Source organism: Elephantulus edwardii, unplaced genomic scaffold (assembly GCF_000299155.1).
Source record: "Elephantulus edwardii isolate Elephantulus edwardi_28Jun2011 unplaced genomic scaffold, EleEdw1.0 scaffold00224, whole genome shotgun sequence".
NCBI classification, from domain to species: Eukaryota; Metazoa; Chordata; class Mammalia; order Macroscelidea; family Macroscelididae; genus Elephantulus; species Elephantulus edwardii.
The window spans coordinates 4,787,678-4,800,423 of record NW_006399974.1 but is presented as its reverse complement, the minus strand read 5'-3'; the positions used below and the strand labels follow the sequence as shown (position 1 = coordinate 4,800,423).

The 12,746-nt window shown below is 38.7% G+C and overlaps 1 protein-coding gene across 1 annotated transcript in view; it reads left to right on the top strand.

Moving 5' to 3' along the window:
* The window catches only part of LOC102850942 (epithelial chloride channel protein-like), a 112,822-nt gene that overhangs the window by 97,450 nt on the left and 2,626 nt on the right, over window positions 1–12,746 (top strand). The window contains exon 15 of the mRNA XM_006898233.1: window positions 9,082–9,156. Coding sequence (XP_006898295.1) covers window positions 9,082–9,156 — 75 coding nt within the window. The remainder of the gene's footprint in view (window positions 1–9,081; window positions 9,157–12,746) is intronic.

Here is a 12,746-nt window from a genome sequence, read left to right as displayed (position 1 = left end):
AGTTGAGCTAGTTTTAGGCAGTGTTACCATTATTTTGGTAAGAATAAAGGGAGCTCTGGTGATGGTGGTGTCTGTAGAGAGTTTCACTGCTAACCACGGAGAGAATCTTTCCATGATTCCTAATCATATTTTGTAAGAACAAAATCAATGTGTATATTCAACTGACTCATTGTCACTGAATCAGAACCAACTCATAGCTGACCCTTCATTGGGATTTTGAGGCTGTAAATTGCTCAAGAGGAGGTGAGGAGATAGCTCATCGTTCTCTTTAGGAGCTGTTGGTGGATTCAAACTGCCCGAGAGATGTAGCCTTTGTGTTTGTTATCAATACAACGCCCTACAAACTATGCCACCAAAGCCACAAAATATAGACCAAGTCATTTCAATGCTTAGATATGCTTACTATTCAATGCTTTTTATACTATTAAATGTCCTTTGTTGTTGTTGTTAAGTGTCGTCGAGTTGTAGACAACTCATAGCGACCCTATGAACAAAAGACCTGAACACTTGTATAACTTTCGTCCTTTCTCCACAGTCATAGAGTTTCTGGAGGCAAGCTATTTCAGAAGTGGATGCCACTCTTCTTTCCAAGCTTGTTTTAATCAAGATGCTCCACCAAACACTGTCCATCATGAGTAACCATTATCGCATTTGGCACACCAGTGTCAGTGTTCAGCATCACAGCAACCATGAGTTACCTCTGTACACAAAGTGGACATATCAGTTCTATACTTAGAAGAATGTTTCACCAGAAACAATTAAAACCAGGTCTGAGGGCTCCAGATTCAAATCAACCACATTTGGCTTGGTAGCGTCCTCAAGTTGTAGACGACTCATAGTGACACTACATTTACTATTAAAATTGACTTTGCATGATGTAAAGTTGTACAGTAAAATGTATGTCAATAATTTTTGTATTTTCCTTCACTTAGAATGACATTAAACTAAAAACATGTCATTGTTATCAAGTCAGAACCAACTCAACTGACTCTCCAGCATATTTCTGAGTTTGTAAATCCCAGGGGAAGTGGTTGCTCATCATTCTCCCAAAGACCTGCTGGCAGATTTGACCAGAGGAGGAGCCTTGGAAAATTATCAGCTCAACTCCTTGTGGACTGTGCCTTCAGAATTCCCTTAGAATAACATTGAAAGTAAAAATCATTGCTATCTAGTTGAACCAATTCATAGCTGACACTCCAGCAGGTTCTGGGAAGCTGTAAATTGCACAGGAGGAAATTGTTTATCTTACTCTCATGGAACAGCTGGGAGCTTTGAATCACCTAAGAGGTGCGGCCTTTTGGCTGGCAGGGCAGTTCTCTAAGGATTATGTCACCAGAGCTCAAGGTAACAAAAAATTAAAATTACCTTGAACAGTAAATTAAAAGCACTACAACATATCAAAGGAAGTTCTAGTGGCATAGTCTGTAGGAGTTTCACTGCTAGCCTAGGAGAGTATCGGGGGCGGGGGAAGAAATGCTTATCTTACTACTTCTTTATTTCTCTCCTGCTTTTTGAACAAAAGGTTACATATTTTCATTATGGATTGACCCCCAGAAATTGAGACTCTATCTCTGTTTATCAGCCTAAAAACTTAAAGGGAAATTGCCACTCACGGTTGGTTGTGACTCATAGTAGCCCTGCAGAACAGAACTATAAATGTCTATTAGATTTCCATGGTTGCTAAATCTTTATGGAAGTACAGTGCCTTGTTTTTCCAACATGCAGAGGCTGAACAATTTTTTCCCCCTTGGGAACTGAATGGCTTACCTACAGTGAAAAAGCACTAAAGACTTCCAGTTCTTGCCCTATACCTATGTGGTAAATATCACTAGTCATTTACCTTATGATTGTTTTCATTCTTCCCTTCTTCCTTGCTATCAGAAAACCCAATTTTTTTAGAATGATAATGTACCCTGTTAAAAAAATACTCACTTCCTTAGACATCACTGCACTCATGGAAAAACAAACGACCTAGTTCAGCCAATTAGAAGTAAACAAACCTAATTGGATAGACTTAATAGGAAACACCTATTATATTCTTGTGTTATAAAAAGGAAAAGCATTCTAGTTGGCATGTGCCTTTTACCTTCATCCTTTTTTTTGTCTTAAAAACATTTGTGTCACAGGTGCAGTACTTGGGCGGCATAAGCAATGTGCAATCAGCTGATAATCTAGAAACAGCTGTAACCTGCTCAGTGGCTATGGAAGAAAGGTCCAATAAGCTGCTTCCATAAAGATCACAACCAAGAAAACTTTTATCAAGCAGTTTTACTCTATAATATGTGGGGTTACCTTAAGCAGAGATCTAAGAGAAAGGCAGCTAGCAGGAGACATATGTATAGGAGCCACTTTAAGAGAAAAAGCCAAAAGGCACATCCTAAAAAAAATAATCAGGGACTGTGGCAAATGGAATGACACACTGACTGTAATCATGGTCTTGAGCAAGGCTGAGGTGGTGAGAATGGTGCAGGATAGGCAAGGCTCCAATCTATTGTTCAGAGGCTTGATATCAGTTGTAGTTGACTTGATAGCACCCAACAAGAAGAAGAAGAACCATACAAAAAACACAGAAGACCATCTACCTCTGAACAGATAAGAAAAGAAATTCTGATATAGCTCAGTTATTAAAGTTTCTGTTACTTGAGTGAAATACAATCCATCGCCAGCTAATACAAGTATATGAAATAACATGGAAACTGCCACTACCAACACCTACTAATGCTACGTACAAGGTAATATTCGGATGGTAGAAATAAAGAAGAAATGAACACTAGAGCTTTAAGCAGAAATTCTGACCCTGCCCTGAGTGAGGAGGGAGTTTGGGGAAAGGGAAGGAACTTGAACATGTGGAACTAAAAGATAAGGCCTTGGGTCCTTCATGCAAATTGAAATGAGAAACAGTGGGCCCGCCCTCATCCTCTTCTAAAAACACATAAATTAAAAACTTGCTAAGTTCTGTGCCCTCAGTGAAAAGCGAAACGAGACAAAATTCATCTCCTAAGAATTTGTCATCAAGGCTTGTGCCTTAAGCCAATTTTGGATTCAGATTTACATTATTTATATCTTTGAATTGTGGGGTAGAGAACAGTACTGCATATCCTGTGGACTGTCAAAAGAACAAACAATTCTTGAAGGAAGTGCAACCAGGATGCTCCTTGGAGGCCAGGATGATGAAACATCATCTTCCACTTTGGGTATATTGTAGGAGTGGCCAGTAATTGGAAAAATATATCATGCTGGGAAAGTAAAGGGTCAAAGAAGACTCTCAACAAAATGGATTGACAATGGGCTGGAGCATACCAGAGATGATGAAGATGACACAGGATAGGACTAGGTTCAGATCTGTTGTTAATAGGGTCACTATGAGTCATAGCTGACTCGATGGCACCTAACAATAACATACCATTGGAAATTGCTAGGCAAGGAATTAATATACGAATTGGTCATTGGCCTTTGATACTCTTAGAAGTCTCTGGTAGACTTCTGCAACATTTTTCTATCAAAATGTATTATTTTTTTGAAAAAAGGAAAAAGAAAACACACAAAAGGATTCAAGTCATAAAGAACCAAGTAATAGACACAACCAAGTGAAGTGTTGGGCCCCTAATTTAAAAGAATATATTTGCATTAAATCATTTATCTATAGATCAGAATGGGAGCTCTGGTGGCCTAGTGACAAGAAGCTGCACTGCAATCCCAAAGGCACGTGGTTCAAGGACACCAATTGCTCTGCGGGAGAAAGATGGGCATCTCCTCCCTTGTGATTAACACCTCAGAAAACCCACCAGAGGGTCAGCTATTAGTCTGTTCTGACTCCATGGTATATAACAACAGCAGCATAGATCAAAATATAAAATACTGGTATCATTTCAAAAAAGCAAAACCAAACTTACTGCAGCAACTCAATTCTAATTTATAGTGACCCTTCATTGGGCTCTGGAGATTGTAAATCATTATAGGCGTAGACTACTCATCTTTCACTAACAAATTCAACTGCTGACCTTTCTCTGAGCAACACAACCCAGAAAGCACTGTGACATCAGCTAAATAAATATGCATATATACTGGTGAAGGAATCTCTGGTGACAAAGTCTGAACAGAGTTGTACTGCTAAGCTCTCAGGCTGTTTGGATCCATCAGCCACTCCACAGGAGAAAGGCAATCTCCTTCCATTCAATTTATAATCTCAGATGTTTAGTGAGGGGTCAAGTTTGAGTAGGTTCAATGGCAATGAGAGAGAGAAAGGAAGATAGAGGGAGAGTGAGAGAGAAAGATTTTCAGTGAAAGTACAAAAGCATAATATAAATTAATCATCTCCATTTCAGAATACTTAATAACTCTGGGGAGAGATATAGTTTCAAAGAAAAACAGAAGAACTGACTTAGTGAAGAAGGATTGAGCAACGTGTCAACTGGGTACAGCATGTAATCCTCCCGGCTTAGATGCTTTTGCAATGAAGACATTATTGGAAGCTTTTGCAAAACTTGAATAGTATTTCTGGGCAGTTTAGAGACATTGTATAATATCCTTGCAAACCATTATGGTAATCAAAATTGTTTCAAAATTTTAAAAAGAAAAACTTAAGAAAATGAAAATGACCATTGTTTCAAAGAATTTATCAGGACTTGCCTGATAAATTGAGTAAGGAAAAGAAATAACTAATGTATGCTAATAGTTCCAGTTCAAGTGACTTGATAAGAATGATTCAATTTGCCAATATAGACCACCCAAAAGGAGAGGCAAATTTAAAACCTACAATGGACTCCCCATTGGAAATCTTGAATCTAAAGTGCTTGAAGGAATCTAAGTCGAAGAGAACAGAACTGAATTGAAAATTCAAATTTGGCTCACAAAAGAGCGTAGAAATGTGTACATCTCAATGGTTTATTTATTCAACAAAACTCTTCTGAGAATCCACTGTGTTGGCAGCATTGCAAACCATACACGTACAAACTGACTCACACTCATTGCCTTCAAGTAAGAACTGAGTGATAGCTGAGCATGCACTGGGTTTCTAAGGAAGCATATCTTTATGTTATGTAGTAGCTGGTTAATTCAAACCACCAGAGATGTCCAGCTTTTGGATTGGCAGCTCAATTCCCTAAGGAAAATTACTAGGAAATAATCTTTGCAGGATTCCTATTTGGTAGAAGAAACAAAATCTGTTAATAACGGAAGTAAAAACAAAGATTCTAGTGCAGTTCTCAGAGAATGATGATAGACTGATTCTCAACCTTAACCACATATCACCTATTTTCCACTCTGGGGATGGAATCCAGCCATCAATAATTGCTTAAGCTTCCCTTGTAATACCAATGACCTGCCAAGCAAAGAGAGCAAAGATTTTTCTCATTAAAAAATAAACCCAAATAAACAACAACAAAATCACCTGAGACACCAACAAACTGGGGATGATAGTGGGGAAGGGATGTAAAAAAAATAGAGGGATTGTTGTTGTTGTTGTAATGTGCTGTCGAGTTGCTTGCAACTCATAGCGACCCTATGTACAACAGCTTAAACCCTACTCTATCCTGTGCCAATCTTACTGTCTCTGACACACCTACCCCCGCTACACCCCAGTCACTGAATCTGTCCATCTCATTGAGGGTCTTTCTCTGTTGCGCTGTCCCTCCACCCTCCCAAGTATGACGTCCCTTTCCAAGGACTGGTCCCTCCTTGCAACATGGCCAAAATATGGCAGAATAAGCTTCAGAATCCTTTCCTCCAAGGAGCACCTGGGTCTCATCCTCTCTAAGATGAACCTGTTTGTTCTCCTAGCAATTCATGGTATATTCAATACTCTTCTCTATCACCACAGCTCAAAGGCATCAATTCTCTATCATCCCTAGTAATTGTTCAGCTTTCTGATGCATAGCAAGTAGTTGCAAAGACTACGGCCTGAATCAAGCAAACCTTAGTCTCCAGACTGACATTGTTGCTCTTCAGTACTTTGGAGAGGTCTCGAACAGCAGACTTTCCCTAGTGCAGTTAGTCTTTTAATTTCCTGGCTGCAGGTACCAAGAGTGTTGATTGTGGAGCCAAGTAAACTAGAGCTGTTAATAATCTCAATCTCTTCACTACCTATCAATTATATTGCCAGTTGGCCCAATGATGATAATCTTTGTTTTCTTGATGTTGAGCTTCAATCCATACTGAAAGCTGCAGTCCTTGACCCTCTGCAGGAAACACTTCATATCCTCCTCCATTTCAGCAAGCAAGGTTGTGTCATGTGCATAACACAGGTTGTTGATGAGTCTTGCTCCAATCCTGATGCCGCACTTCTGTTCACCTTCCTAGATAATCTGTTCTGCATATAGATTGAAAACATAAGAATATAGGACACATTTTACTAGGGATAAAAAAAAATATAATTTAAGGTCAGTCACTCTCATTGCTGGAACCACTCATAGCTGATTCTCCAGCAGGTGTTCTGAGATTGTAAATCTCATGGTAAGATATTGCCCATCTTTCTCCTGCTGTGCTGCTGTTGGATTACAGCTACCATAGAAACATGGGGTTTTGGATAGCAACAGATTTCCCCATTTGAAGGAGTTCATGCCAAACAGTTTGACAATTTACAGTTTCACCTAAAAGAACTCAGCATCCATCTGGAAAAAACATCAAAGAGTAAGAATAAGAGGTTATGAGAATAAGTTTAATGCTAAGGACAGCGGTAACATTTCTCAGTAGCTTGAGTGAAGAATATGAAAAGGAATGAATTGTTATTGTTATGGGCCCTCAATACTACTATGAGTCATAACAATCCCATGAGCAATGGAGCTGAACTTTGCCCTTTCCTTGCCATCCTCACTATCTCTGATATGCTTGAGCCCATTTGTTATAGTGACTGTATCAATCCACCTTACTGAGAGTCTTCATCTCCTACATTGGCCCTTCACCTTTCAAGTATAATGTTCTTCTCCAAGAATTGCACTCCCCCCCGCAACAATATGCCCAAAGTATGTGAGACAAAGCTTCACCATCCTTGCCTATAAGGAGTATTATGGTCACACAGGACAGACTAATTTGGTTTTCAGTTTATGGGGTTTTTTTAGTTGTTGTTTTGGCAGTCCATAGACTATTCAGTACTCTTCTCCAACACCACAACTCAGGGCATCAATTCTTCTGTCATCCTTAATCATTATTCAACTTTTGGATGTATAGCAGGAATTGAAAAGATGATCATTTGGACCAGGAGCGCCTAGTCTTTAAACTGACATCATTGCTCTTTAGCACTTTGGTGAGGTCCCTGACAATAGATTTTCCAAGTGCAATGTGTCTTTTGCTACTATCTTGACTTGACTGCTAGCTAGTACCAAGTGTGTTTATTATAGAACCAAAATGAAATCATTGACAATTTAAATCTTTTTCTATTATATGCTGCCTTTTGACCCAGTGGTGAGGACTTTTGTTTCCTTGACGTTGAGATGTAACCTCTGTTGAAGACTTTAGTCTTTGATCATCTATAGCAAGTAGAAGTGCTCCTCACTTTTAGCAAACAAAGTAGTGTCATCTGCATAATACAGGTTCTTGAATCTTCCTCCAATCCTGATGCCACATACGTCTTCATAAAGTTCAGATTCTCAAATGATTTGTTCTACATACAGATTGAATAAGTATGGAGAAAGGATACAGCTTTGACCACAGTTTTCCTGATTTTAATGGAGAAAAGATAGAGCCCTGACACACACTTTTTAAATTTTAAATTATGCATTGTTTTTCTCCTCAATATGAACAATAGATTCTTAGTCTAGGTATAGTTGCCACATGAGTATAATCAAGTATTCTGGGATTCTCATTCTTCTCAATATTTATTGCTATCCACAAAGTAAAATGCCCTTGCATAAACAATGGCACACAGATAGACATCCCTTTGGTATCCTCTGCTTTCAACCAAAATCCATCTGACATCATGTGCAAGTCAAATCTGAATGGTAGAAAATTAAAACAAGGCGACAAGAACAAAAGTGTGATCTTGAGTCTATTTCACCTGAATTTAAAGACCATCTCAAGAATAGATGTAAAACACGGAACACTAATGATAGAGACCAGATGAGGAATGATTAAGAAGATATAAAAAGTATTTCTAGGCTGGTAAAAAGGTTCCACGTGGGTAGGAGTAGATCATGTAATGGGGTCTATCTACAAAGTTGTGCTATTTTTTTAATCCTGACAATGTTCAAAAGACTTGTTGCATTGGGGAAATCAACTGTCAAGAATCTCTCCAAAGTGCTAAAGAGCCATGGTTTCAGTTTAAAGACGAAAGTGTGCATGATGAAGAAGAATCAGTGCTTTTGAACTGTGGTGTTGGCAGAGAGTACTTTGTTATGAACTGGTAAAGAACAAACCAACCTGACTTGGAGCAAGTGCAACCAAAGTGTGCCTTAGAGGTATGTATGGGGAAACTTCCTCTTATGTACTTTATCCAAGCTGTCAGAAGGGGCCAGTACTTGGTAAAAGACATCATTCTGCGAAAGATGGATGGTCGGCAAAGAAAGGTCCTTAATAAAATAGATTGACACAGTGACTGCAACGTTGAGTTTGAACATGACAGAGATGGTAAAGATAGAGCAGAACAGGGCAAGGTGTTGACCTATTGCTCATAGTGTTGCATGATGGTATGGAACAATAAGAACCTGTATCTCCCACACTTGATACAATTATTACAGTTACAGTTCTTATACTGCTTTTTTATTTTACAAGATTATCTCTCTATTAAACTGAGATCTTGAGGTTTGGAACCATGTTTTACTCACATTAGGACACACAGTTCAACATTCTTCTTTATAAACTCAATTCATGAAGATGTTGGCTGACTTCTTAATAGGTCTGGGTGACGCATTGTTTTTGCCTTGTATTGGAGCTAAGGAAAAGTTCCTAGTGTAAGTATCAGCTCTGGTATTTTTTATTTATTATGCTGGCACCACCACCGTTAATCATGGGCTGCTTCTGTTTTTAAAAATTCTTTAGTCTACATGTTCATTTTGTGAATGCTTAGGTAAAATGATATAAATTAGGTCATCTATAAATCCATTCAACTAAGTCACATTATATGAGGTAAATGAATTAATTCAAAAAAAGGTTAAATTTAACAAGAAGATAACTGACGACCTTAAAAGTGTTATTTATGTGGCCAAAGACAACACAAAACGGAAGGTAAGAAAATAAAGGCAGTATACCAGCATTATGAATTTGGCAGTAAAACAAAATTACAGTTATATCTACTGCTACTAAGTTGATTTCTACACAATCACCATCCATCCTGTCTCAGAGGAAATCTTTATGGGAGAATACTGCCTCATTTCTCTTTATCAGAATACCTGATGAATTCCAATCACTGAACTTTCAGTTAACAGGGCATGAGACAACACACCATACCACCAGGACCCCTTGTTCCAGTTATACAGGATGCACGGGTCTAGGGTTGGTTTTGTTTGTCTATTTCTCTGTTTCCCAAGTCTGGGAATAGCTATAGGTTTGTAGAAGAAGATCCAAGGTTCTTTCCCTTAATTGTGGACATGTACTAATACTTCTTAAATGGTGGGAATTGTTGTTGTTGTTGTTAGGTGCTGTCAATAGACTCTGACTTAAAGCAATGGTACAAATAACAAGCGATCTTGTACTAACCTCTCAATCTGCATTGTGTTTTAAGTCTACTCTTGTGGTCACTCGTTGAGGGTTTTCTTTTATGGTAAATACTCTTCTTTTAAAGGTAAGAATCTAGAAGAAGAGATACTAAATCCTCCTCCACATGAAGATATATTGTTGTTATGTGCTGTCGAATCAACCTGTGACTCATAGTGACCCTATGTACAACAGCCCTAAACTCTGCTCTATCCCTTGCCAATCTTATCAACTCTGACACACCTCTCCCTATTACCCCAGTGACTGAATCAATGCATCTCATCAAGGGTCTTTCTTTCCTGCACTGTCCCTCTACTCTCCCAAGCATGAAGTCCCTCTCCAATGACTGATCCTGCCTTGCAACATTCCCAAAGTATAGCAGGTGGAGCTTCAGAATCCTTTCCTCCAAGGAACAGTCTGGCTTCACCCTCTCCAGGATGAACTTGTTTGTTCTCCTAGCAGTCCATGGTATATTCAATACTCTTCTCCAGCACCACAGCTCAAAGGCATCAACTCTCCTTCTGTTATTCCTAGTCTTTGCCCAGCTCTCTGATGCATAGCAAGTAACTGCAAAGATCATGGCCTGGACCAGGTGTACCTTAGTCTCCAGACTGACATTGTAGCTTTTCAGTACCTTGGAGAAGTATGAAATGGAAAATAAGGCTCCTTAATACACATTTTCCTTTCCCATATTTCTGGAGGTTTGGTGGCCTAGTGATGGGTATTTGTGCTGTCAACCCAAAGCCATGAGGTGTGAATACACCAGTTGTGCTGATGGAGAAAGAAGAATAATCTCCTCCAGTGCAGTGCTCAGCCTTTGAAAAACCATCGAAGGTTCTGACTGGAATGCAATGAGTCTGAGTTTGGTTTTGTTTTTCTGGAAAAAATAAGTTGCAATGAAAGTAGCTTCTTGTTAGGAGAGCCTATTCTTTCAGTTATCTCAGAAACAGTTATTTTTGCCATGACCAAGAATCAAATAAACACGAGTATTTGTTATTTTGTCACTCTGAAAATCCTTTTCTGAACTAATCTTTCAACCTTTAACAAAAGCCATTACTAGGGCTGCTATTTCAGTAAAACACTGAAGGCCAGATGTGAGCTCACTTCTTTGCTTGCTGGACTTGCATTTTCTATGCTTTGTTGCATCAAAAATACACACACACACACACACACACACACACACCCCCCACTCAGAAGCAATGTTTAAAAAATGACTATTTAACTTGGGAGAGGCTAGAGAGCCTTATGCTGATTGAACTAACACAGTCTTATAAGGACAAATACTGCATAAAACCATTATTGTAAAAATAGATAATTACTGATACATGTATGGGAGGGAACTCAAGGCAGGAGGGAAGATGATGTGTAGGGGCAAAACCACAGGACTACACAGTTTGGTGGGTGAAAGTTGGAGGGAGAAAGAAATGGTAAGGATCTGGCAAAAAGGGTAATGATGGGCAAAGTACAAGGGTGATTAATCTTATAAAACAGAAAGCATGAGAATAGTTATATGAAACACAATGTGAATGAAGAATTGTATGAGACACAAAATATGCAAACTTTGTAAGTAAACAAATTTTTTTAAAAAGGATACACACACAGAGATGAACATTTTCTTACTCTTCAAATATAAGCATTGTCTACAAATATTTCTCCCTTCTATGCTTGTATTTGTTTTTACATAATTAAAGCGCAGACTAAATCATGACAATTGCTTGAGAAATTATCTGGCTTCCGAATTATAGGCTTCCGAATAGTTTCACTTTATATTTTCTTATTGTTGCTGTTATGTGCTGTTGGTCAACTGTAACTCATAGCAAACATATGAACAACAGCTATGAGACTTGCCAATCTTGAGCCAACTTCACCATTTCTGACACCCTATTGCCACAGTCATTATGTCAATCCATCTTGTCTAGGGTCTTCCTCTCTTGTGCTGACCCTATCTTTCAAGCATGATGTCCTTCTCCAAGGATTACCCTCTCCTAACCACATGCCCAAAGTATATAACACCGTTTCACCATCCTTCCCTCTAAGGAGTGTCCTGCTTTTCACTTTCTCCAGAACAGACAGCTGCACAATTCAATTCTACAGTGGCCCAGATTCTTCTTCTGTAATCTTAGTCATTGTCCAGCTTTCAAATGCATAGGAAGCAATTGAGAAGGTCATGACTTGGATCAAGTGCACCTTAGTCATTAGGCTGATATTATTGCTCTTTATCATTCTGGAGAAGTCCTTAACAGCAGATTTTCTCGTTACTATTTGTCTTCTGATTTCCTACTTACTCATGTCAAGGATAATCATTGTTCCCCATCTATCATGATGCTGTCTATAGGTTTGGTGGTGAGAGTTTGTTTCTTCGATGTTGAGATGTAACAACCCATATTGGAAGCTGTAGGCTCTGATCTTCTGCAACAAGTGTTTCAAGTCCTCCTCACTTTTAGCAAACAATATCTACATAATGTTGGTTGTTGGTAAGTTTTTCTCAGGTCCTGATGCCATTCTTCTTAATACGGTCCAGCTTCTCAAATAATCTGTTTGGCATACAGATTGAAAAGATATAGAGAAAGGATGTATCCCTGGCTACATCTGTGAAAAGAATAATCTGAGAGGTTCACTATCAGTTGTGAAAGCCAGGCCAGGTGCTGACTATGGAATAGACCATCAACTATTCATATGCAAGTTCATATTGAACTAAAAAAATTAAATCCACAAGAAACAAAATACAACCTTAAGTCTATCTCACCTGAATTTAAAAACCATCTCATGAACAGGTTGTAGGCATAGAACACTAATGATTAAAGACAAAATGAGCTCCCAAATCAATAAGACAGTTGGTTTAATTACTATTGGAAAATGCTTGTCATTCCTTTGTAGCATCTGGTCCCCACTGGACCCTCATAATTTCCTTCACCTGCTCCCCACACCGACCAAACTGTGCAGCTCTGCAACTGCATTCTGGCCCATCCTCACCCTTCTGCCCCTAACCCTCACCTCCTTGTACCCCCAATATGTTTTTCCCGATAAAAAAATTTTTTAAATAAGACGAAATGAGCTGTGGAATGTCATTAAAGTTATCATTCATGAAGAAAGCAAAAGGTCATTACAGACATGTTCTCATA